The 24,814-nt window shown below is 40.1% G+C and overlaps 1 protein-coding gene and 1 pseudogene across 1 annotated transcript in view; both read left to right on the forward strand.

Moving 5' to 3' along the window:
* The window catches only part of RAB7A (RAB7A, member RAS oncogene family), an 83,164-nt gene that overhangs the window by 49,697 nt on the left and 8,653 nt on the right, over positions 1-24,814 (forward strand). Inside the window, exons 2-4 of the mRNA XM_028524234.2 lie at positions 13,626-13,686; positions 15,832-15,958; positions 24,066-24,284. Of these exons, the coding sequence (XP_028380035.1) occupies positions 13,634-13,686; positions 15,832-15,958; positions 24,066-24,284 (399 nt within the window). The 5' untranslated portion in view covers positions 13,626-13,633. The remainder of the gene's footprint in view (positions 1-13,625; positions 13,687-15,831; positions 15,959-24,065; positions 24,285-24,814) is intronic.
* LOC118496901 lies at positions 19,361-22,189 on the forward strand (annotated as a pseudogene).

The following is a 24,814-nucleotide window of genomic DNA, read 5'->3' on the forward strand; positions in this document are numbered from 1 at the left end:
GATTAAGTCATAGAAGATGTCAGAACATAGGATATTTTAGTCTGAGGTGGTACAGCCAATATCGGTGAGGATCATATGAGCAGTAACCCATAGTCTTAGGGCTCATGGGCCTATATTGTACTGCAAAACAATAGAAACAGAAGCAAGAATTCAGACTGGTATATGGGAGTAGGTCACTTAGTGATCCAGTGTGTAATTCTCATTTCTGCTTTTTCTGCTATAGTCATTGGCCATATATCTTCCTCAAATGACAAGAGTCTTACTCTAAATATGACTCCAGTGCTTGCCAACATATACATTGTGCTGATATACTTTATGGTTTTAGGTAGAACATAATGAGTCAATGTATGGTATGTATTAGAAATATAACTAGGATCAAAGGCACATTTCACTGAGTTGACATATATATATATATATATATATATATATATATATATATATCATATATCATCAGGTTAGTGTGAGGGACTACAGTAATGAAATTTGAAAGGTGAAATAATACTTGTTGACTGGGCACAAGTCTTTCATCACAGTTGAAGAAACTCTCATGTAATAATCATTGAAAATAGTTCATGTGCCACTTGGAATACTAGGAGCTTTCTCGGGAGCATCCCGTTTGTAAAGGATCCTCATTTTTCACATGAAAGCAGAGGCATGTTTAAGTTCACATAGCTGGGTGTGTTTGAGTTGGTATTTGAGCCTATGGTGGTGATCCCAGAGCCCATGGTCATTCTACTTCTCCAGCACTTCCTCATGAGGATTGACTTTAAATTGCCTTTGGGGGCAATTTCTAGCCATCTTTCTCTCCCTCATATTCAGCATAACCATTTAGCCATCTCTGTAAGAGTTTGGGAGAATATACTTCTGTTTATCATTTAGAGGGGACTACGATCTCAATATCCTTAAGCAAATTTGAATGGGACAATCAAAGCACAACTATAAAATAGAACATGGCCTGGTACCTTGTACTTAAACATCCAGTTGAACATTTGAACGTTGAAGAGGCAGCCAGTGTGATTCTTGTTGAAAGACATGAGCAAGAATTTTGGAGCTGGACTGCCTGATTCAAATCTTCGGTTCACAGATCACTAACATATATGGCCTTAAACAAGTTACCTCACTTTTCTGTGTCAGCAAATCCTGAGTTCCAAGGAAGGAGTGCCATTTGAGCCCTAGCTGAATGGACAACATTGCAAATACCAGAACAGTTCTCTCGTGACAGAAGCTGATACCCAAATGGGTGGCAGAGTTTGGTTTCTGCTTCCTTTCATCTGCATTGCAATCAGTATGCAAAAAGGTCACACCTGGTAGTGCCACCTAATCTGCCTGGACTAGACCTGAGGGATAGTACTGCTTTAATGGCACTGAGTTCTCCTTATGGTAACAGAAAGAGTAACTGGGGATTCTAATGTCTAGCCACTCCTTGGTGTGAATATGTACCAATTTGCCTCTTGTTGCCATGATAGACTCCAGTTAAGATGTGGAGCTTCCCACAAAAGTAACTGAAACTTGGGGAAAGTGGAGTGCCAAGGTATTTCTTTATGTATTGCATAGTCCTTGTAGATATTTACTTACTTCCTTCAACTCTTTACTGCTAAAGGATCACAGATAACGGAAGTAAGGCCTGTACCTTTTAAGTGAGAGCACAGGCAACTCTTAGTACTATGTCTGCTTCAGAGACTTTGCCCTGGCCAGAAGTGTCAGCCAGCCTTTCCTGCTAAGTGATACATACGAGGTGCAGTGGTGGACAAGAGGCTTAAAGTCTTTAGCTTTGTGCTAATAAACTTAGAATCACTGGTTTTGGGTTGAGCCTAGAAGACAAAACTGAGGAGCAGCAACCTGGAACTGTGTATTTAAACCAAGAAAGACCACCATTCTCCAGGTCTCTTCCTTGACCTCTGGGTGTGTGCACTGTCTGAGCAGTAGTTGTTTACCAGGCCCTCACATGTGACAGGCAGGCACTGCTGGAATTGGGGATCCAGGGATGGAGAAGACTGCCTTCAAGGGGAACTTGCCCCTTCCTCTGTTGCCAGTTGGGTGACAGCAGATAAACAGGTAGTTATGATTTAGTATGTTAAAAGGGCTCCCTGGGACCCAGATGCTCTGGGGACTTAGGGACTGTTGTCCAGGAAAACTGGCACTTAAAACAGCTTAGACATTGCTTCCTCCCACATGAGCAGACTCCTGAGTACAAAGGAGGAATAGGAAGCTCAGCTGAAACAGGGTATTTGAGGGTGGAAATTAGGCATATTCTGGAGAAATGTTGTAAGGTTACACTGGATTACTCCCTTGCGTGGTCATCTGGAGCACCTGTGGTAGGCAACCTGGGCTTTAGTTTTTTGTGTACCCACTTAGGCCTCCGGTCTTGGTAAATCCATGCTCTCAGGCCCTGCTTCCACATCCCAACTGGCCTTAGAAAACTCTGGTTTCTGTGATGTCCAGCCACTCCCTAAATCTGACCCTTCATAGTCTTGCTCTTTCTCATTTCAGTTCTTGGGAACTTCTCTGAAGTTTGTAGGGAATGAAAACAAGTAAAACATCCTGTCTAATTATTTTTGACACATTGAATCCTCCTTAGGCATTGCATGTACAGCTGTTTAGTCTTGCTTGTTTAGTATTTCTGCTGATAGTGTTCTCTTCCTTGCTATGCTACTTTTGTATTGTATTTATTTATACTGCCCTATACAATGATTATGTCTTCTTGCCTACAGACAGCAAACCTCTAGAAGGCAAGGCCAGCCATCTGTTATTTTTTGTACTGCCCTTCATATCCAGTAAATGCTGGCATTCCTGTTTTAGCACAGGCATCTAGACTTAATTCATAAAATCCTAGTATAAACATCATTCCTTCAATTAACAGTGAAACAAGATTTCACTAAATACAAATGTATCTTTTAAAATTAGGTTTGATTGCAAGATTGCTCCCAGCCTTCCAGTATTGGAGGAAAGGGAAATATAAAATTCAACTGCGCTTATATTTTTCCTAGTGTTGAAAGCCCTGTAAACTATAACATGGAAGTAGTTGAATGTGAATTTCAAAATACATGTTCCCTACCAGAGATCCTAGAGTCTGTTAAAGCAGTGGCTCTTGAACTTTCCAGAGTACAAACTGCCTCACCAAGACAAGAATTTCCCCAAGCCCTGCTCTCTGCCCTCGGCCATCTGTGTCCCAGATGTGGGCTCCTCTTTTGGCAGATTCCACTCTAGGTTGGTCATAGCTTTGCTCCACCCACATTATCTGTGCTTTTACTGTCTTTTCTTTTTTTCTTTTTCCCCCTACCATGAAAGGTAACCCTTACTCAGATCCTTTATGACAGGGTTGTCAAACTCATTTTCACCAGGGGCCACATCAGCCTCACGGTTACCTTCAAAGGGCCGAATGTAATTTTAGGACTGTGTTAAGCATAACTACTCCTAAACAGTTAAGGGAGAGTTTGATGCTGCCAAGCTGGATAAAACAAGGTGGAGGGTCGGATTCAGCCCACAGGCCTTGCGTTTGCCACTTGTGCTTTTATGACATCTGTATTTTGGTCAATATCTGTCCTCTACTCAATTTACATTTACCATTTAAAGACACTTTAACCAAATAAAACACATACTTAGTTGAGTATAGCCCATGTCTTTGTCAAGGTCATTTCAGACTTAACATGTCTAATTGAAAATCAATTCCTTTTTTAAAAATTCCTGGCTCTTTTTCAGGATTCCCTGTCCTAAGACCCTTTTGGTTATATTAGTCATAAACCTAGGTTAGTGACTTCCTTGGCATTTTTCCACACTTCCTATATCCTTCCCAGTCCAGTCTATCACTTAATGTTATCTATCTTTACTTCAAACCCTAAAATGCCTCCATTTCCTCTCACTTTCATCACTACTCTGGTGCAATTTTGTATTTTCCCCCCATTTCCCAAGCATTTCCTTGACTAGTGAAATAGGAATATCCTCTCTTCCCTCCTCCTCTGAGGAGAGCTTTTCAGCTGTCATCTGTTGCTGCCCCCTCTGAAGGTCTTGAAAGTTTCTTGGTGGTCAGCTCGGTGGTGTGGTCCTCTACCAATTCATCATCGTCATCATCATCTACCTCTGAATCAAGTATGCTCCACAGCAGACACAGGCTCTTCCTCAAATTCCTCAAAGTCTGTCTCAGCAACATACTCAGGCCACAGTTTCTTCCAGGCTGATTGCATGGTCCTCAAAGATAATCCCCACACCCCCTGCCAACGCACACACATAAACACTTTGTGTGTAATTCTCAAGCAAGTGAGGATATTAAAATGTTTCTTGCAGACCTCCCTGAGCATTAAATTAGTTTCAGAGGTCACTTCAAAATACTTCTGAAACAGTGCTGTTTCTTAAAATTAGAAATGACCTGCTAGTCCATATGCTTGGTTGAGAGGAGTTGTGTTAGGTGACAAGAACCTAACAGCGATGAAGCTGTATACCTCCACCAACTTGGCCTCCAAGCCTGGAGGGTGGGCAGGAGCATTGTCCATTATAAGAAGTGCCCTGAGTAGCAGTTGTTTTTCACAGAAGTATTTCTTCACACTCACACTTCGGGCGAACACTTCATGAATCCACTCAATAAGAAGTTGCCTGGCCCTGGCCAGTTGGAGTGTCATCCCGTAACCCAAAGGTTACTGACTTGAGCCCTGGTCAAGGCACATACTTAGGTTGCAGGTTCAGTCCCTGGTCCAGGCATGGGAAGCAACCAATTGATATTTCTGTCTCCCATGGATGTTTCTCTCTCTCCCTTCCTATCTCTAAAAACAAAATGAAAAAAAAAAAAGTCCTGGGGTGAGGATTTAAAAAAAAATTTCCTGGTTACCCATGCTTTGCTATTAGCCCTCCATGTCACATTTGACTTTTCTTTTCTTTTTTTTTTTTTTTTTTTTTTTTAAGATTTTATTTATTTATTTTTAGAGAGGGAAGGGAGGGAGATAGAGATAGAGGCAGAGAGATAGAGAGAAACATCAATGTGTGGTTGCTGGGGGTTATGGCCTGCAACCCAGGAATGTACCCTGGCTGGGAATGGAACCTGGGACACTTTGGTTCCCAGCCCACGCTCAATCCACGACTTTTCTTTTCATGACATCCTTTTTCTTGAAAACTTGTGGGTTTTTTTATTGGTAGACAAGTAGAGGCTTCCATTTAAAGTCCCCACTCAGATTCCCACACAACAATAACATCAGCCTGTCCTTCATTGGCTTGTGTCCTGGTATTGACATCTCCTCCTGTGTGATGTAGGTCCTCTTTGGCATTTTTTTCCAGAAGAGGCCTGTTTCATCACATTTGAACATTTGTTGGGGAATAAATTCCTCAGCTTCTATGTATTCTTGAAATTCTGTCACAAAATTATCAGCAGCTACTTTGTTAGTAGAACTGGCAGGCTCCCCATGCCTCACTACACTATGAATGCCACTTCTTAAATTTATTGAACCACACGCCCTATTAGCCTTAAACGAATCACTTTTTTCGGTGGTATCTTTCAGGAGGTCAGCATGCAGCATCTTCGATTTTTCACATACCATTGCCTCTGAAGTGTTATCACTAGCTACCTGCTTTTCATTTGTACAGATCAACAACAATTTTTCTATCTCTTCAATTGCTCGTGATCATTGTTTGGTGAGCACTTTCACACTCTTAGTAACATCAGCACTCTTGATGTCCTCTTTATGTATTCAAATTGTGCTAATTGTTGATTTCAATATGCCATATTTGGTATCCAGATCAGACACGTGAACACCTCTATCATACTTTGCAATTATTTTTTTTTTATTCTCTCTCGTTCTCACAACTTTCCTTTTTACTTTCCTGCTATTACTAACCTTAGGGCCTATGGTGACTTGTGCATCTATTTAATAAAAATAAGCAGCAACAAAAGCAAAAAAACAAAAACAAAAACAAAAAACCCAAAAATATTCACAGAGCAGTTTCCTGAGAAGTTAACAACATGAGGTGGTAAACTGATTTATACTTATGCATCCTCTCCTTTGTGTGTTACCTGAGAGATATATGACTGATCATACAGGTCTCAGGATGAAAGGGTTGTCAGGTCAGGAACCCAAGTTTTGTCCAACAACTGACATTTTTTTTTCTGTCAACAGCTTGGCTGAGGAGACATTTGAGAACTGAGGTTTGACTGTATTTTAATTGGAGGTGGTGAATAAGGGACAGGGCAACACAAAAGTCATGTTTTTGGTTAAGATTTAGCTGTTCACACATATGTAAAGTACAGCATAGAGAATATATAGTCAGTAATTGTGTAATAACTGTGTATGGTGTCAAGTGGGTACTGGAAGTTTCAGCGGGCGGGGGGGTACTTTGTAATTTCAAAAAGAAAGACCTAGCTGTTCACAAGTAGGCACCTTGAAAACAACAAGCAAGTAAAAATGTTAATGGACTATAGAAAATCAATTGGTTTAACTGTCCTGGTATTTTCATGGGTAACTGTTTAGCATGCACTGACACTTGGTGATTCCAGCTTTGCCACTGTGACCACTTCATTGATTTGTGACCTTGGATATAATTAACACCTGGTTCAGTTTTTTAAGATTTTATTTATTTTTAGAGATAGGGGAAGAGAGGAAGAGGAACATCAATGTGTTTGCCTGTCACGTGGCCTCCACCAGGGACCTGGCTTTCAACCTAGGCATGTGCCCTGACTGGGAATTGAACCGGGACCCTTCGGTTCGCAGTCTGTGCTCAATCCACTGAACTACACCAGCCGGGGCTACACTGTTATCTTTATGGATTCCCAAAAACTGCTTTCCACTCTTTGATACTGCAACTCCCTATAGAGCCTCACCTCTACTTGTCTAGTCATTCATTTTATATTTCTGATCGCCAGGCAAAATTGTTTTACCTCCAAATATCCTGACTTTTAAATGGTGCACTGATCCTAACTTTACTGTCCCTTCCCTTCTCTTCTCATTTTACCCACACCAGTCGTTTGTTCCTTATTTCCCTCCCCCTACATACTCCTTTGCATTTTCTGTCAGGCCATTTCTTCCCTCACTAACCCTGGCTGGCCCATATCCTTGAATAGGATTTTCCCTGACCGAACAAATTTTACCTGCTTGGGGTTTCCTTGTCGTGTCTGCCTGTTTGGCCAGCTGACTTCTCTGCCTCAGAGAAGCAGGCTAATGGAGGGAAATTCTATGTTTTGATTTATTACACAAGAAATACACTGAAGAGAAAGAATCAGTTAATCATATTGAATACTGTGAGGGTTTGTACTCCAAAGTGTCTGTTCTTCCAAGGAACTCATTCTAAGGCACACTGAGAAAGTTTGGTTTGATAGCAGAAGAAATAAAAATGTGTTCAGAATATACCTTAGTCTAGAAAGGTTTTAGAAGATACTTATTTATAACCAAATTAATAGATGTTATTAAAACGTTCATTTCTAAGGAACAGGGATCAACAACCTTTTCTTTCTGCTCTTCCTGTTTCATTTTCTCCTGTAAAAATAAGTGGTCTATGCATTAGGAAACTGTTTTCTAGTTAGAAATTTCTAACTTTTTAGGATTTAAAAAGAAATCCATGAAGTTGATGATGGAAATGGATAACAGAAAAGAAAAACTGCCAATGGAGATTTTTAACAACTCTGATGCTTGGGCAATCTCTTGTGACAAAGGTTGTGTACAAGTTTTGGTTTTTTTCTTAGCTTTTTTCCTAGAAACAAGTATCCCATTCTTTTTTCTCTCTTTTTAAATATTTTTTTTATTTATATTTAGGGAGAGGGGAAAAGAAGGAGAAAGAGGGAGAGAAACATCAGTGTGTGGTTGCCTCTCTCATGCTCCCAAATGGGGACCTTGCCCACAACCCAGGCATGTGCCCCCACTGGGAATCAAGCCTGTGATCCTTTGGTTCGCAGGCCAGCACTCAGTCCACTGAGTCACACCAGCCAGGGCTCATTCTTTATCCTGGAGAACATTAGATACAAAAACATAGCTTTTAAATGTTACCAATTTAAAGCCATCAATGTCCTGGTGAAACCAGATGTGGAATTCTTTGGGTCGACTATTGAGTACCATTTGCAACAACCCCCCAAATGTTGAGCAAGCCCCAAATGAAAATGTGGAGGGGACAGAATACCAGGTTGTGTGCTGATGCTGTGTGACTGCTGTAGTGGGGACTTATGGGACTTCCTCTGTGTGTCCTCAGGTAGTTTCTGGGATTACTGTGACTGGGGTTTGCAGATAAGGAAGAGGCTTTTTTGCTGCCCAAGAGGGTCAGTCAGCCTGACAAGATGGCCCTAGAGCTAAGCCTGTAGCCTGTGCAAGCAGAAAAGCAAAAGGAAACAAATGTGAAATCTGTCATGCAGGACTAGGGGGCTTATGTATTTCTTGTTTGCTTTCTTACTAATATTATTAAGTATTTGGTACACCCAGTGAACTGTACTAAACCAAGTTGTGGAAATTCCTTTTCCCCTTCTCAAAATAGTGGCTTTCTTAAATATTCTTTTTTTTTTTTTCCTTTTTCTTTTTTCAGAGAGAGAGAGAGAGAGAGAGAGAGAGAGAGAGAGAGAGAAACATCATCAATGTGCTGGGGGCCACGGCCTGCAACCCAGGCATGCACCCTGACTGGGAATCAAACCTGCAATGCTTTGGCTCGCAGCCCGCACTCAATCCACTGAGCCATGCCAGCCAGGGCAATATTCTTGAAGAATTCTTTGCAAAGCTTCTCAAACATTTTTATCTCTTTCTTAGTTTGCTCTTCTTTCCTTCTTTGGATTTGAAATTCTGATCTCAAGTCCAAAATATGGTACCAAACCTTGGGGTGAGACTCTTAAATCTTGGTCAAAGGCAGTCCCTGGGGAGGAAGATGGGGCTCTGTGAGACTCCCCAGATAACAGGCAGTCTGGCATATAAACTCATATCTGGAGCCCTGGCTGGCGTAGCTCAGTGGATTGAGCGCGGGCTGGGAACCAAAGTGTCCCAGGTTCGATTCCCAGCCAGGGTACATTCCTGGGTTGCAGGCCAGAACCCCCAGCAACCGCACATTGATGTCTGTCTGTCTGTCTGTCTGTCTCTCTCTCTCTCTCTCTTCTGTCTCTATCTTTATCTCCCTCCCTTCCCTCTCTAAAAATAAATAAATAAAAAAATCTTTAAAAAAAAAACAACCCAACTCATATCTGGCTTTTTTGCAGATATTGTGGGGGGTTTTGTTTTTGGTTTTGTTTTGTAATTTTTGGTTTGTGGTAACCCTGCTTTGAGCAAGTCTGTTGATGCCATTTTTCCAACACCATTTGGTCACATCATGTCTGTTACATTTTAGTAATTCTCCCAATATTTCAAAATTTTAATTATATTTGTTACGATGATCTGTGATCACTGATTTTTGTTAATATTGTAATAGTTTGGGGTGGGATATCACAAAAGTGTGCTCATATAAGAGGGTGAATGTAATCGATAAATGTTGTGTGTGTTCTTACTGCTGCAGCAATCCCCCCTTCCCTCCCTTCCCTTTCCCTCTCCTATTGAAATTAGGCCAGTTAGTAACCGAACAGTGGCCTCTTCAATGTTCAAGTGAAAGGAAGTGTCAACATGTCTCTTACTTTCGATCAAAAGCTACAAATGATTAAGCTCGGTGAGGAAGGCATGTCTGAAAGCTCAGCCTCTTCCACTAGTTAGCCAGGTTCTAAACACAATGAAAAAGTTTTTGAAGATTAAAAGTGATACTCCAGTGAACACATGAATGATAGGAAGATAAAACAGCCTTATTGTTGTTGATGGAGAGAAAGTTTTAGTGATCTGGATAGAGGGTCAAACCAACCACAGCATTCCCTTAAGCCAGACAGAGCCTAATCCAGAACAATTCTGTGAAGGCTGAGAGAGGTGAGGAAGCTGCAGAAAAAACATTGAAAGCCAGCAGAGGTTAGTCAGTGAGGGTCAGGGAAAGAAGCCATCTCCATAACCTAAAAGTACAAGGTGAAGATGCAAGTGCTGATGTAGAAGCTTCATCAAGTTATGTAGAGGATTTAGCTAAGATAATGAAGGTGGCTACACTAAACAGATTTTCAGTGTAGATGAAACAGTGTCATATTCAAAGAAGATGCTAAAAGGAGAAGTCAGTGCTTGGCTTTAAAGCTTCAAAGGACAGCCTGACTGTTGTTAGGGGTTTATGCAGCTGATGACATACTCACCATTGTAAAAATTCTAGGGCCCTTAAGAATTATGTTAACCTACTCTCCCTTGCTCTATAAATGAGAGCAGGTGGGGGTTGGGGGAGCCTAGATGACAGGACATCTCTTTACAGCACAGTATACTGAATACTTTAAGCCCACTGTTAAGACCTACTATTCAGAAAAAAAAGATTCCTTTCTAAATGTTACTACTGCTCATTGACAGTGCACCCAGTTACCCAAGAGATGTACAACACGATTAGTGCTGTTTTCATGCTTGCTAACCCAGCACCCATTCTGCAGTGCATGGATCAATGAGTAATTTTAACTTTCTAGTCGTATTATTTAAGAAATAGTTTGTAAGGCTATAGCTGCCATAGATAGTGATTCTTCTGATGAATCTGAGAAAAGTAAACAGAATTTTCTGGAAAGGCATTAAAATTCTAGATTCCATTAAGAACATCCATGATTCATGGGAAGAGGGCCAAATACCAGCATTAACAGGAGTTCGGAAGAAGTTGATTCCAACCCTCATAGATGACTTTGAGAGGTATTAAGACTCCAGTCGAGGAAGTAACTATAAATGTGGTGGAAACAGCAAGAGAACTAGAATGACAAGTGGACCCTGAAGATGTGACTGAATTCTTCAATCTTACGATAAAACTTAAATGGATGAGGAGTTAGTCTTATGATAAAACCTAAATGGATGAGGAGTTGCTTGTTATGGATCAGCAAGGAAAGTTGTTTCTTGGTGGAGTATATACTCCTGGTGAAGCTACTGGGAAGAATGTTGAAATGACAACAAAGGATTTAGAATATTACATAAACTTAGTTGATAAAGCAATAGCAGGGTTTGAGAGGACTAACTCCAATTTTGAAAGTAGTTCTGTGGGTAAAATGCTGTCAGACAGTATTGCATACTACAGAGAAATCTTTGTGAAAGGAATAATCAATGCAACAAATTTCATTTTTTGTTCTATTTTAAGAAATTGCCACAACCACCGCAACCTTCAGCAACTACCATCCTTATCAGTCATCAGCTATCAACACTGAGGCAAGACATTCCATCAGCAAAAAGACTATGACTCACTGAAGGCTCAGATAATGATTTTCTTTCAGCATTAAAGTAGTTTTAATTAAGGTGTTGTGCTTACATTTTTTTTTAGATATAATGCTATCACATTTCTAGCTTACAGTGTAGTGAAAACATAACTTTTTAGTCACTGGGAAACCATGAAATTGGTTTATTGTGATATTTATTGTGTTGTGATGGTTTGGAACCAGATATGCACTATCTCTGAGATACACTGGTAATAAGAACAAAAAAACCTTGATGTGATGGAAGCCTAAAGGAAACAGACTTTGCACAACTCCCCTTATTGTTATACTGCCTTCTAACTAGCATGAATGGGAGCTTAATAGGCAAATGCTGGGGGACTAAAGTACAGTGTCCTCATAGACCAACCATGGGTATGAGGCTTTGGCACTGAGACAGCTTGAACTTCGAGGTAGGTGGTGGGGCCTGGTTTAAGTGCCTAGTAAACTCTTCTAGCCTTGGTTGGTTCCCACACTATTTTCTAAAGCCACGGAAAATGCCACTTTCAGTAATAGGGCGCATTATCTAATCCTGCTCTATGGAGTAGTGGTTAGCTTTAATATTTCCTTTCAGTTTGTGGTCTTTGGTGCAATACCACTTGATGAAAGAAGACAGTTGACAGCCAAGCATCTGGAAACAGCAGCATGTAGCTTAATTATCTAACCTACTCTCGTGACCTCATTACCTCTGTACTCTGTTCCATTATTTATTCATCTCTGTTTAGCACACATTAAAATGATAGACAGCATTTACTAACTACTGTGTTTTAGTCACTGTCCTGAGCATTTTACTCATTCAGGACATAGAACTATTATCCCTATATTCCTATCCCAACAGAGAGGTTACATGACTTGCCTAAGGTCACACAGCTAATAGCAGATAGCAAAACCAGAGTAAAAATTTAGCCAGTCTGGGATCAGAATTTCATTATTAAGTCACTCCCCTATAGGCAGAATTATATCCACCTCATCCTTGAGGAAGCTAGGTAGTTAAAGAGGAAACTGAAAGGAGCTTTTCTGAGACTCATTCTTGACTGTTTTGTTAAGAATGCAAAAGAATAACACCAAGCTGTTTTGAACCTCCTTCTTTACCTATTTGTTTATGTAGAAACACTTATTTTCCCCAGCTGCGCTGAAGGCAGCAGTTGGATGTTAACTTTTGTTACTTCTTGCCTCCTGCTCTGGGTATTTCATTGTCTGCTGATGATAATGGATGAGGATCTGATGCCCTTTTTGAGGGCACTCATTCAGTGTTGAATTCTGGATTCTAGTGAAGAACACAAGACTCCTATTGAGGATTCCAATTCTCTGAGGAGGAGTCGTCCTTTAACAGACTTTAGATGTCATTCATGTTGGGGTCCAAAATTGAGGACTCTACTTTTCTGAAAGCCACTCATTTTTTGTAGTGAGTCAGGTTCTGGGATCTGAGAGGTAATTGAAACAGGAGCCCTGTCTTGATAAGTAAAATAGACCATGGTGTGGGCACTTGTGGAACGCGACTAAGCAAAGGGTGAAGGGTATGGAGAACTGCCTGAAAGATTTTCTGGGGAAAGCTAGTTCCAAGAGCTTCAAAGTCAAGTATTATTCATGCACTACCCCAGTATTTGATAATAATTCTCTATTTGACACTGGAGATACAGTGGGGGATAAGACTGCCTTCATGGAGATTATTAAAAGAGGGAGAAGACAGACAAAATGATACAAAAAAATATTGAGTAATGGTAAGTGCTCTGAAGAAAAATAAGGTAGAATAAAGGGCTAGAGAACAAATGAGGGGTATGCTACTTTCAAGTGAACACCTCTCTGAGAAGGTGGTATTTGAGCAGACACCTGAAGGAACTAGGGCAGAGCTGAGCAACTTGGAGCATTAACCCAGTGGTTTTTAACTGGTGTACTGCAAGAATTTTTAGAACATGCAGTACCTGACTACGTTGTCAGCACCACTGATCTCTTTTCCCTTAGATTGTCAAATAAAAAATGACAACAGCCAACACAATTCATCTGCTGTGAATTAGTCAAAATTATACTTTTTTTTTTGTCAGATTGGCAACAAGTGTAATATATTTTTTGGTGTGCTGCAGAATTTCAGTAATTAGTTTATGGGTGCTATTAGATGAAAAGGATTGAAAATCACTACATTAATCCAAATTCATCCCACATCCTAGCAGGACAGTGAGTTTTCTCAGTCTACTCTCAGGGACAGGTTGGCCCTGCCAAGTTTTTTACCTAACTTTGGGATCCAGAATTCTGATGACTGATACTGCTTTCTATAATAGCCTGTAGATGGTAGGGAAATAGCCAGCAGGAAGGCTCAGGGCATAGTTCTCTTGGGGCAGGTAGATGTTTGTGTCTCGGAAAGTGGTTCACCTTGGTGTTAACATCCTCCTTATGGTGCTTTTTCTTCTTTTTTTAGTTTGAAAGATGACCTCTAGGAAGAAAGTGTTGCTGAAAGTTATCATCCTGGGAGATTCTGGGTAAGTGTTTCTCTTAAGTTTGAGCTAACAAATTGGCTTGGATTTAAAAGCTTCACCTCCTTGGAACCCATGCCCTGCATGCTGACATTTGCCACTTCTGTAATTGTGGAGACATTAGGGCCCAATTCTCCCTGATATTTTGGGGCACAGCAGAAATTTGAATTATTCCTTGTTACACTGTATAACCCTATGTTCTCTGATTTTTGGCATGATTTGAATAGGTGGTTATTTGAACTCTAATTTCGTGGAATCCCTCTTTTTCAAGCTGGTTAGACTAGGGACTCCTGTTTATGTAGACTTGTTGCTATTGGTATTGTGCCTGCCAGATACGGGTTTGGGGTATGTTGTGCAGTATTCTCCCACTGCTGTGCCTGCTTTAGGCCTTTATTTGAAAGAGCCTGGGACTAGTCTGATCTGAGATCTGCCACTAACTTACTCTTTAGTAGCTGCTAAGATTTTGTGGGTGTCTTTTTAGATTTGGTTTCTGAAGTGACCTATGAAAGTTTAGAGCTACTGGAAGCTACATATTTTTTTTAGATTTTATTTATTTTATTTTTAGGGAGGGAAGGTTGGGGGTGGGGGACAGACAGACTGACATTAATGTGTGGTTGCTGGGGGTTATGGCCTGCAACCCAGGAATGTACCCTGGCTGGGAATCGAACCTGGGACACTTTGGTTCCCAGCCCGCGCTCAATCCACTGAGCTACACCAGCCAGGGCTGAGGCCACATATTTTTAAAAATAAATTAATAATAATAATAGTAATAATAATAAATGTAGGTATCCTCCCCATTCCAAAGATACTTGCCCTTCCTTTAAAATGGCAGCATTTTTTCCACCCTGGCTGTTTTTTAAATCACCTAAGGAGCCTTTTAAAAGTCAGCATTTCCAGTGTCACAGGTTCGATTCCCAGTCAGGGCACATGCCTGGGTTGCAGGCCATGGCCCCCAGCAACCGCACATTGATGTTTCTCTCCCTCTCCCTCTCTCTCTCTGTCTCTCTCTGTCTCTCTCTCTCTCTCTCTCTCTCCCTCCCCCCCTCCCCCTCTCTCCCTCCCTCCCCCCTCTCCCCCCTTCCCCCCCTCCCCCTCTCTCCCTCCCTCCCCCCTCTCCCCCCTTCCCCCCTTCCCTCTCTAAAAATAAATAAATAAAATCTTTTTAAAAAAGGCTTATCTTAAAAAAAAAAGTTAGCATTTCTCCAGACCAGTGGGCTAAATCTAGTTGGCAGTGCTCGCTCTCATTTTTTCTCACTCTTTATCTCCCTCCCTCTCTCTTCTACCCATATACGCCCACTTTCTGGGGTTTCTGGTGTGCTGTCAGGATTGAAAGGTACTGCTTTTAGGCCTGCATTACCCAGACCTGCTGGAAAAGAGTTACAAGGCCTTTGTTCAATTATGAATTTCTCAGCTGCTTCTCTGGAAATTCTGATTCACGTGGCCTGTGTTGGAGAACACTGCCTTAGGCTATATCTATACTTTCAGGTCATCTGCATATGAAAATGAGTATGCTCCTTGGTGGGAAAGAAAGGTGATGTTATTGGCTATGAGGAAGGCTTTGACATTATATTCAGCCTACCCAGAACTAAACTTATCACCAGAAAAATCACATGTTGTCTCTTGCTTAGTTTTTTTACTGAAAAACATCTCTTGGAGAAGCATACTTTTGAGGTAGATTTTGGTATGGTGGAATATTGGTGCTTTCTCTGTTTAAAATTTGAAACTTTGAAGCAATGGGTTGGCTCAATTTTGTATGTATCTCTCAAAGCCAATGACTTTCTCTTGCTATTTCTTTCTTGGACTGAATAGCAACCACTAAGTAGAGAAACCCCCAAGACAGCAGAAATATTTTTGGAGAGTATTTGCTGTCATTTTTCTGGAAGGAAAAAAAAATTCTACCTACTGAGTTTCCTGTACCAAAGTTTACAAGCATTTTTTAACATCTGGTTCATATATGTAGTCTGTATTTTTATCCCAGGAGAAAAGTACAACCTCAAATGAGTGATGCTGGGAATGCTACTGTTGGCCCTTTGTTGTGAACCCAGTTCCTCGTTTCTAACAACAGGCTTGTCCCTTCTGAGTTGCAAGTACCAGAATCAGTTTCACTCCCTTCTTAGTTGTTTTATACTTGTGGTTTTTCTCTAATTTCAGAGTTGGTAAGACATCACTCATGAACCAGTATGTGAACAAGAAATTCAGTAATCAATACAAAGCCACAATAGGAGCAGACTTTCTGACAAAGGAAGTGATGGTGGATGACAGACTAGTTACAATGCAGGTAAGCCAACCAAGCCTTGTTAGTTCATTGAGTCCTAACACTTTTTTTCACGTTTACGCCTTTTCCCTCCTTCTTCGCAAATCTTGCTTTTATTTTCACGGATGGTTGGCTACAGGTAAAATTGCCAGATAAAATACAAGACATCAAATCAAGTATGGTCCAAATGTAGCACGAGGCACACTAAAAATTTAAGTGGACTTTCTGTTTCTGTTTGTTTTGTTGTGTTTGCTAAATTTAGCAACCTACAGGTGCCTTCCTGTCTAACTCTGGACTCTTGTCCAGAATGTCTAACTTTTACTTTTCTTAATATCCTCACCTAGTGCTTTAGGCAAAACAACAACAACAACAACAAAAAAAAAATCTTTGTGTCTCTCCTAAATTCTTACAGCAGTCATGAAATAGTTTCAGTATTTTTCTGGCTCTTTAATCTAGCCTATCTGTAGCCACCAAAGTTGTGTTTCTGTTAAGCCCATCTTCTTCCCCCCACTGTGTATCAACTTAATTTTTTAAGGGCTTCCCTTTCAACAAGATAAAATACAGATTCCTTATATGGCTTTTCGAAAGCCTTCACTTTCTGGCTACAAAATATTCTTCACTCCTGCCAGTTCTTCCAAATAATGTGCATGTGACTCTGCTTCCAGTGAGGCCCCTTTGTCACATTTGCACCTTCCACATTAAAATGATGTCCCTGTGTGACTGTGTCTCTAGATTCAAATACAATTCTTATTCCATTGTAGTCCTAGCAAGCACCAGATTCACTGAAATGTTTGAATGATACAGATTACTGGTAGAAGTTTTTACATGTGTTGATCTCCTGCTGTGACATCCTCCCAGAGGGAAATGACCTGACACTTTCTTGACTCACACATTCAGAACACAGTTATTCTGGATCTCCCTTCCTGACCTCCCCCACACATGCACATAGAAATGTTCAAAATATAACTAATGTTTAAAGAAGCCAAGCTTGAGAAAACGACATTTCCAGATTTACAGGAAAGAAAAGGGAACTGAATGTTAGTGATAAACTCAGGGGCTCCTGCCATGGTAATTTGCAAATTTATAACAAGTACCTGAGTTTTATCAGTTTGCAGAGACAGAAGATATGACAGCACAAGGTGGGGAGCTAGAACTGAGAATCTCCTTGGATACACATGCATACACACATACTTGTCTAGGATCTTGGAAAGATGTGGGGAAAAAAAAAAAAAGCAAGACCAAATACCTGAACCAAAGAAAGTGGCAAAGTTTATGTGTGAAGTATTGGCTTGGGGCTTTGTGTCCTTTTTGGAGAACCTCAGTCCCACTATGTTCATATGTGTATTTTGAATTTATACTCTGCACAGAAATCTTTGTCTGGAAGAATTTAAAATAGACCATGTCACTCCTGAAAAAAACAAAAGTAAGACTACCCTATGGGGACACTTATAACCCATGGGCAGAAGATGAGCTCATAGCCACCTGAGGAAGTAATATACCACAAGATATGTTCACAATGACCAGAGACTTTTGAAAAAGGAATAGAAACCATAATGAAAAGAGATACTATTAAAAAATGAGGATATGGGAAACTTAGCACTTCAAGAAGTGAAAAGAGTAAACTGTAAGAGATAAGTAGATTACCTTGAAGAAAACTCCAAATTGCAGAATATTAAAAAGCAAAATCATTAGAGCAACTAGAGAGAAAAGGCAAATTACTTATAAAGGAACAATAGTTAAATGGATGAGTTCTCAGCAGCAACAGAAGGCAGAAAGGAATGGAATACCTTAGAAGTATTAGGGGTAAAGTACCACTTAAAAGATTTTATGTGTATATGCTGCTTCCTGTACAAGGAGAAACAGACCTCGAGAAGCAAGCTGGGGTTTGATAGTCATATGGGCTGATTCAGAAGTCAGAACCTGGCCCCTTCAGGATTGGTGGCCATTATACTAGACCCCTACATACACTGCTAATCTGGGATCCTGGAGTGCTGTACCCCCAGAGTAAATACCATCTGGAGAGCAACAGGGCACTGAGTGGAGTCTGGAAAGTGTTCTGAGAGGTTAAAACAAAGGGCTGGCCCTTGTGCTTTTGCAGCCAATTTAAAAGACTAGAACTAAATGAAAACCATCATTTCTGTACAAAGGCATCATCATCCTAGGTCTTGAGAAATCCTCACATTTTTCAGGGACTTTTAGCAGCTTATAAAAGATAATCCAAACAAGAAAACAGGGAAGAACCAGTGGAAATGGTCATTTCACTGGTAATTTTTTTTAATATTTAAAGAAATAAGGCAATCTAATATACCTGGAGAGAAAAAACTAATCAAGTCAACGTAGGTTAACAACTTCTAAAAATGAAATATAATAACCAAAAAATTGGAAATTCAGAGAATATTTTTAGCAGCAGATAAGATATACCAGAAGAGGGCTAAAATGAAGAAGAATGGTGGGAGATATGAAAGAGAGGTATAAACAGGATTCAGTTTTTAAAACTAAATCAGAAAAAAAACAGGATCAGACCTTTTTAAAAAAAATTAAAGATTTTATTGTTTTAAATTATTTTTTTTATCCTCATCTGAGGATATGCTTATTGATTTTAGAGAGAAGAGAAGGGAGGGAGGGAGAAAGAAGGAGAGAAACATCATATGAGAGAGAGTCATTAGTTGTCTCTTACACATGCCCTGACCGGGGACCAAATCTGTAACCTAGGCATGTACCCTGACTAGGAATCGAACCCACCACCTTTCAGTTTGCTAGCCAGTGCTCCAACCAACTTAGCTACACCGGTCAGGGCTGGATCTATTTTTAATCAATCTGAGAAGAAAGAGAATAGATCAAGGATACTATTTGCAGAACTGATATGGCTCAGTCCACAGATTTTGGAAGCCCAAATCCCAAAACATAAATAAAAAAGAAATCTACATGAATCATAATGAAATTGGGGTGGGGGGGACCAGGCACACTTTAAAGCAACCAGAGGAAAAAGATGACCCTGAATGATGCAGCATTTCTTTTGATTCTCAACGGTAATGATGGAAATCAACAATTAATGGAATATATTCTCAAAGAAACTGTCAACATAGTATTCTTTCCCTACTGAAAATATCTTCTAAGAATGAAAGTGTACATCACTAAATTACAGTGGTGGAAATTCTAAAGGATGTAGTTTAGGCAGTAGAAAAGGTTTGAGATAAGATAAACTAAGATAAACTTGTGTAGTATGCATGTGTCTATTTTTAGAATTGTGACCCTAATATTAAGAGCATGTAACTTCTAAACTAGTGTAAGGAAACTAGGATTTGAACTGTGTAATTTAAATGCGTAGAGAAAGATTAGTGACTGTTGTTGGGTTTTTAATTCTTATGTTATTCTGGAAGAAGCTAGAAATCAATCAGTAGTAAACATTAGATGGAGTCGAGTATCATGAACAATTTAAAGGTAATTTACTATGAACCCATAGTAATTTAAATGGTATGAATATTGTCATAGGTATACAGATCAAGGGAGCAGAGGGCATACCTAGCTGGACACTGAATATAGAGTGGACTTTGAAGAAGGCTAGGGAAGGGAGGAGGAGTTACACAGTCGACAAGGTTGGGTCAGAGTGGCTTTCCATTTAGGTGGGGGGTAGCCAGAGGATTAAAGACCTGGATAGCAAAAAGACAAAATGAAAATTGTAAAAAACGAAAATAAAGAGTATTTTACTTTAGGATTTTAAAAAAATAAGCACACGTCATAAAGATTGGTAGGAGACTGCATTTTAAATAAAACATCTGATTAACAAGATTCCAAGAATTAAAATAACCACAGTCCAGGAGAGAATGTGGATAATGCGTAATAGTATCCAATGGACAGATGTCAACAGGCAACTCTTAGAAGAAACCTTAATGTCCAGTGGCTTGAAGTCATGCAGTTGCAGATTTAAAAAACTGATGGGGCAGGTTAGTGCTGCCTTAGGCACGGAGGTAGCTTGCTCTGTTCCTCCCTTCCTTCTTCCCTCTCTCTCTCCCTCTCAAATGGTGTAATTAGAAAAATTTCCCTGCTATTGTGTGGCTTAAAGAAATTCCCATGGTTTTGTGACCCCAGATACTTTCAGTGTCTGACTAAATAGTGTTTAATAAAATAGATTATGATTGTATCAGGGATGTCATCCCTGAAAAGGCAGGTTTCAAGTGCATGCTATGCTGTGGGACCATGATGCATTGTACTGGCCCAGAGAAATGACAGAAGGACTACAACAACTCCCCACCCCCCGCCACAACTGGCCCTCTGGGCAAGATTCAGGGGGGTTGATCCAACTGGCTCTTGTACTATTAGCATTAGATTTAATGACATGGTGGGCCTGTAGCCTGTTGGAAAAATAAGGCTATGTAAGTGTCATTATCAAGGATGGCTGTTTGGACTTAGCAAACTTGAAAATTGACAAAAATGCTCGTTGGAAATGATTTCATATGGAGTATCACAGATCAAGGCATTGTTGTTTTGCATCCCTTGTTAAGTGAGCTTTCTAGACCAAGAGAAAAAAACCTGGTCTAAGCCTTTAAGGCAGCATTACCTTCTCTGAGACTAAAATTAAACTTAAAATAAAATTCCATAAGTATCTCATTTCAGTATAAAGTATCATTTGAAATTGTTGATCCTAAGCAGCAATAAATACTATGCAGTCATCAATGGAACTATAAGGATATGACATTTTAGAAGCAGAATTCAAAAATATTCAGACTGTGACTCGCTGAAGTTACTGAAATGTACAACACAGGTACTCTTTATTGTATTTTAACAGTGATTCATTACATTTTACTCTAAAGTTATTGAAGCATGTAAGTATAAGTGTACAATAATGGGAAAAAGACTGAAAGTCGGGTTTTTGCTAGGAATTAGGTAGAATATTCTCAAGATGGTAGTTAGGAATGTATTATATTAGTGCAGCTTTTATACAGAGACTACTGTTTTGCCCTCCATTGTTGAGCATATGCAATCTAGCAATTCTAGAGAAACTTACATGTGGGCAAAAGAAGAGAAGTGTAGTAAGAATGCTCATTGCAGCCTTGCAAATAACAGATGATTGGGGAATGAAGTGTGGTATGTTAAGGCAATGGAATACTACATAGTTGTTAACTTCTGGAAAGGAAAAAAAGCAAGTTGCAAAAAGATGTACAGGATCATATTATTTATGTAAGGCAGATCTTCAAGAGCTATTTACTTCTGTGGAGGAAGGAAAGGGAATGCTATGAGGAATAGTTAACCATTTTATTTTTTAAAAACTGGTGTTAAAATGGCATCGTTAGTATTTGTTCCATTAAGAGTAGTAAGTATATTTTTAATATAATATATAAAATGTTTCAATTAAAATATTAAAAATTTTAAAAGATCAGATTCAGCCATAGAACTCTTCTAAATTTGAAGTTAAATTAATTTTGGAAACTTGCTAAGAATAACCGCCACTCCAACTTCCCAGCTTTTTAAAAATAAATTCCTTACTTTGCCTTCTCTATGCATCTGAGTTCCTAATACCCTGTACTTCCCACCAAGAGTTCTGTCATAGTTCTCCTCTTGGGGCTCTATCCTAAAGAAGCAATCTGAAATCCAGAAAAGGCTCTGCATGTTAATGTTTATTGAGTTACTTATAATTATGGAAAATTGGCAGCAGTGTTTTGCAAAAAAACAGGAATGAAGTTGTTCACTGAATTTGGTTTCCTAGTTTGTTGAGCAATAGTAAAGATGTGAGTTGTTGCTGGGGCCAAAGCTGTGTTATTTTGCAGGGCAAAGGAATGGTAATGAGAGAGCATGCAGTGATGTGTAGCATAAGGTTTCAGCTACATAAAATCCTACAATGTACATAGCTAGTGAAGATGGTCTCTGGGAAGGTGCCAAGTGTTTTGAGTATGTTTTCCTTTGCTCATGCAAATTACATAATAGTGTTATTTCTCTAATGAAAAATATTTTATTAAATTTGTCCATGCCTAGATTTAAAATTTTCTTCCCTATTTTCTCTTTATAACAGTAGTTTCTTTCTGCTTTCCTTATGTCCTTCCACCTCAGTCCCCTTTTATGACAAAAGGTTCACTTTGCTACCCTAAGAGATACATATTCAGTGTAGAATGTTGAAAAACCAGAAAACCACAAGGGCAAATATCACCGGCAGTTCCTCTCCTGGTTATCTTACTGTCAATAGAGATCCTATTTTGCCTACTGTGTATGTACTTTGCTTATTATTGGGCACAGGCAGCATTTAGTCCCCTGTAGAATAATTAGATTTGAATTTGTCTTTATTGTCTTGTAAACTTACCACATTCTTCGGACTATAAGACGCACCTAGGTTTTAGAGTAGGAAAAAAAGTAGGAGGCCCTGCCTTCTATGGCCCCACTCCACCGCCACCCCCCCCCAACAAACCAGGTAAGCTACTTTTCCTCCCAAATGGGGGTGCATCTTATAGTCTGAAAAATACGTTTTATGTAAGCCATCATCACATCCTTCTGGTTGTGTTTGAATGGTTGCTTCCTTTACCCAGTCGTTTGAGCTGTATGCCACATGCGGACATTTATATAACAGCCTCCTAACTCCATTCCTGCAATCAGGGCCAACCCCTACAGCTGCCAGGACATGTCCTATTTTAAAAAGGTTCTTCCCAGATTGAGTAGTATGTATACTGGTTGGAGTTACTTGGGAATGGAGTGGGTTGCCAGGGTCAGGCTTCCTGCTGCCACCAGAAGTGTGGCCAAGAGTATGGTCAACCACATCGTCATGTACTGATCATGGTGGGCCACGTACATCAGAGCTGAGGTGGGCTTCTTAGTGCTGCCCTCAGAGGAGTAACCTGTGGGCTCTTCGGAATTATTATTAGAAAGAAAGCTGAGGTGTGATCTTCCCAGCACTGACACTGGTAGCCCCTTCCAACCTGCAGTTAACCTAGGCTATTTTTGGCCACCTGTGAGGGAAAGCTTAGCCTGTCTAGTCATGTTGCCCCTTTTTTTCTTTTTCTTTTTTCTTTTTTTTTTAAGATTTTATGCATGTATTTTCAGAGAGAGGGAAAAAGAGAAGGAGAGAAGCATCATTGTGTGGTTGCTTCACACATGCCCCCTGCTGCGAACCTGGCCTACAACCCAGGCATGTACCCTGACTGAGAATCGAACCAGCATCCCTGTGGTTTTCAGGCTGGCACTCAATCCATTGAGCTTTATCAGCCAGAGCTCATGTTATTTTATTGAATCATCTTGGATGGTCTTTTTTTTTTTAAATCCTCATCTGAAGACATGCTTATTGATTTTAGAGGAAGAGAGGGAGAGAAATGTCAATTTTTTGCCTCTTGCATGTGCTCCAACTGGAACCGAACCTGCAATATAAGTATGTGCCCTGATTGGGAATTGAACCCATGACCCTTTGGTTTATGGGTTGACACTTCAACCAACCAACTGAGCCATCCAGCCAGGACTTCTTTGAAGGTTTTAATGCTGCCATTTCCAACCTTCCAGACAGTCACATCTCCAGGCTGACCAGCGTGGTCCTGTTAGAGATCTAGGGCAGTAAGGAAATCCACCCTTGCTCTTGAACTTTGGATGACAGTGAATAAGGTGAAGTTTTTTTAGCTGGTCACTAGTACATGCTCTTTTGTTTAAAAGCTGGCTTTCATCTATACTCCAGAATGCGTTCGTGTTGTCTTTTGCTTTATCTGTATGTCAGGGTTTTTTCTTTGTTTTTTAAATTGAGGTGTAAATAGAACATACTAGTCGTAGGGGGTAAACTATGTACTATAAAATGTATAGATAAATATATACAATCTAGTGAGAAATCTCCTCCCTATATTTCCATAACCCCCTCCCAGAAAGTTCACAGAGTACATAAATGTTAAGTTTATAGTGTGACTTTTATATAAGTATCTACCATATGACCACCATCTGGATCAAGATTTAAATTTTAGCACTCCAGAGTTCATATTCAATGTCACCCCCTCATAGACACTGTCTATGCACTCACACATGTGGTATTTGTCAGGGTTGTTTTGGATACTCTGGTGGTGAAATCTGTTTCCTGAATTCTGAAGTCACTTATCTTTGAATGGCCCCATAATCCATCTCATTTCCTCTGGCATGCTCTGACCCCAAGGAGTAAATGTTTTGTCTCTCACAGATCTGGGACACAGCAGGACAGGAACGGTTCCAGTCTCTTGGTGTGGCCTTCTACAGAGGTGCAGACTGCTGTGTTCTGGTATTTGATGTGACTGCCCCCAACACATTCAAAACCCTTGATAGTTGGAGAGATGAGTTTCTCATCCAGGCCAGTCCTCGGGATCCTGAAAACTTTCCTTTCGTGGTGTTGGGAAACAAGATTGACCTTGAAAACAGACAAGTAAGTGCTAAAGATGATGGTAATCATAGATGTGGATGCTTATAAACCTGCCCTCATGTAGGTTAATGCTATTGAATCATGGAAAAGTCCTTTTAAAAGTGACAGCTAAGTTTGGGATGACAGTGCTATTTTTAGCTTTGATTGGTATAAAGCCACATCCCTCAAGGACCAATACCCATACAGTATGTCTCTGTGCTCACATATTGAGGGTAGGGGAATAGTTAGCTAATAAGTTACCTGCTCAGCCTTTGGAAGTGGGGCCTTGCTCTAAATTAGTAAAGGCATACCATCTTGGCTTTCCCCTGTGGTAAAACAGGATCATTGGTGTCTGCAGGGATGTTCCCTTTCAAGTCATGCCAGCAAAGCAACAAGTCCATTCTGTGGTGCTGCCTGTACTGGGCACCCCTCTTGGTCTGTCCCAGCGAAACAATTTGACTTGAGGCCTTATTGTATTTTGCATTTTGGTCTTTTAGATTTAAAGGTGGGACTGAATTTAAGGCCTGGCTCATGCACATTTAATTTGGGGATAT

Source organism: Phyllostomus discolor, chromosome 9 (genome assembly GCF_004126475.2).
Source record: "Phyllostomus discolor isolate MPI-MPIP mPhyDis1 chromosome 9, mPhyDis1.pri.v3, whole genome shotgun sequence".
Taxonomy (NCBI): Eukaryota; Metazoa; Chordata; class Mammalia; order Chiroptera; family Phyllostomidae; genus Phyllostomus; species Phyllostomus discolor.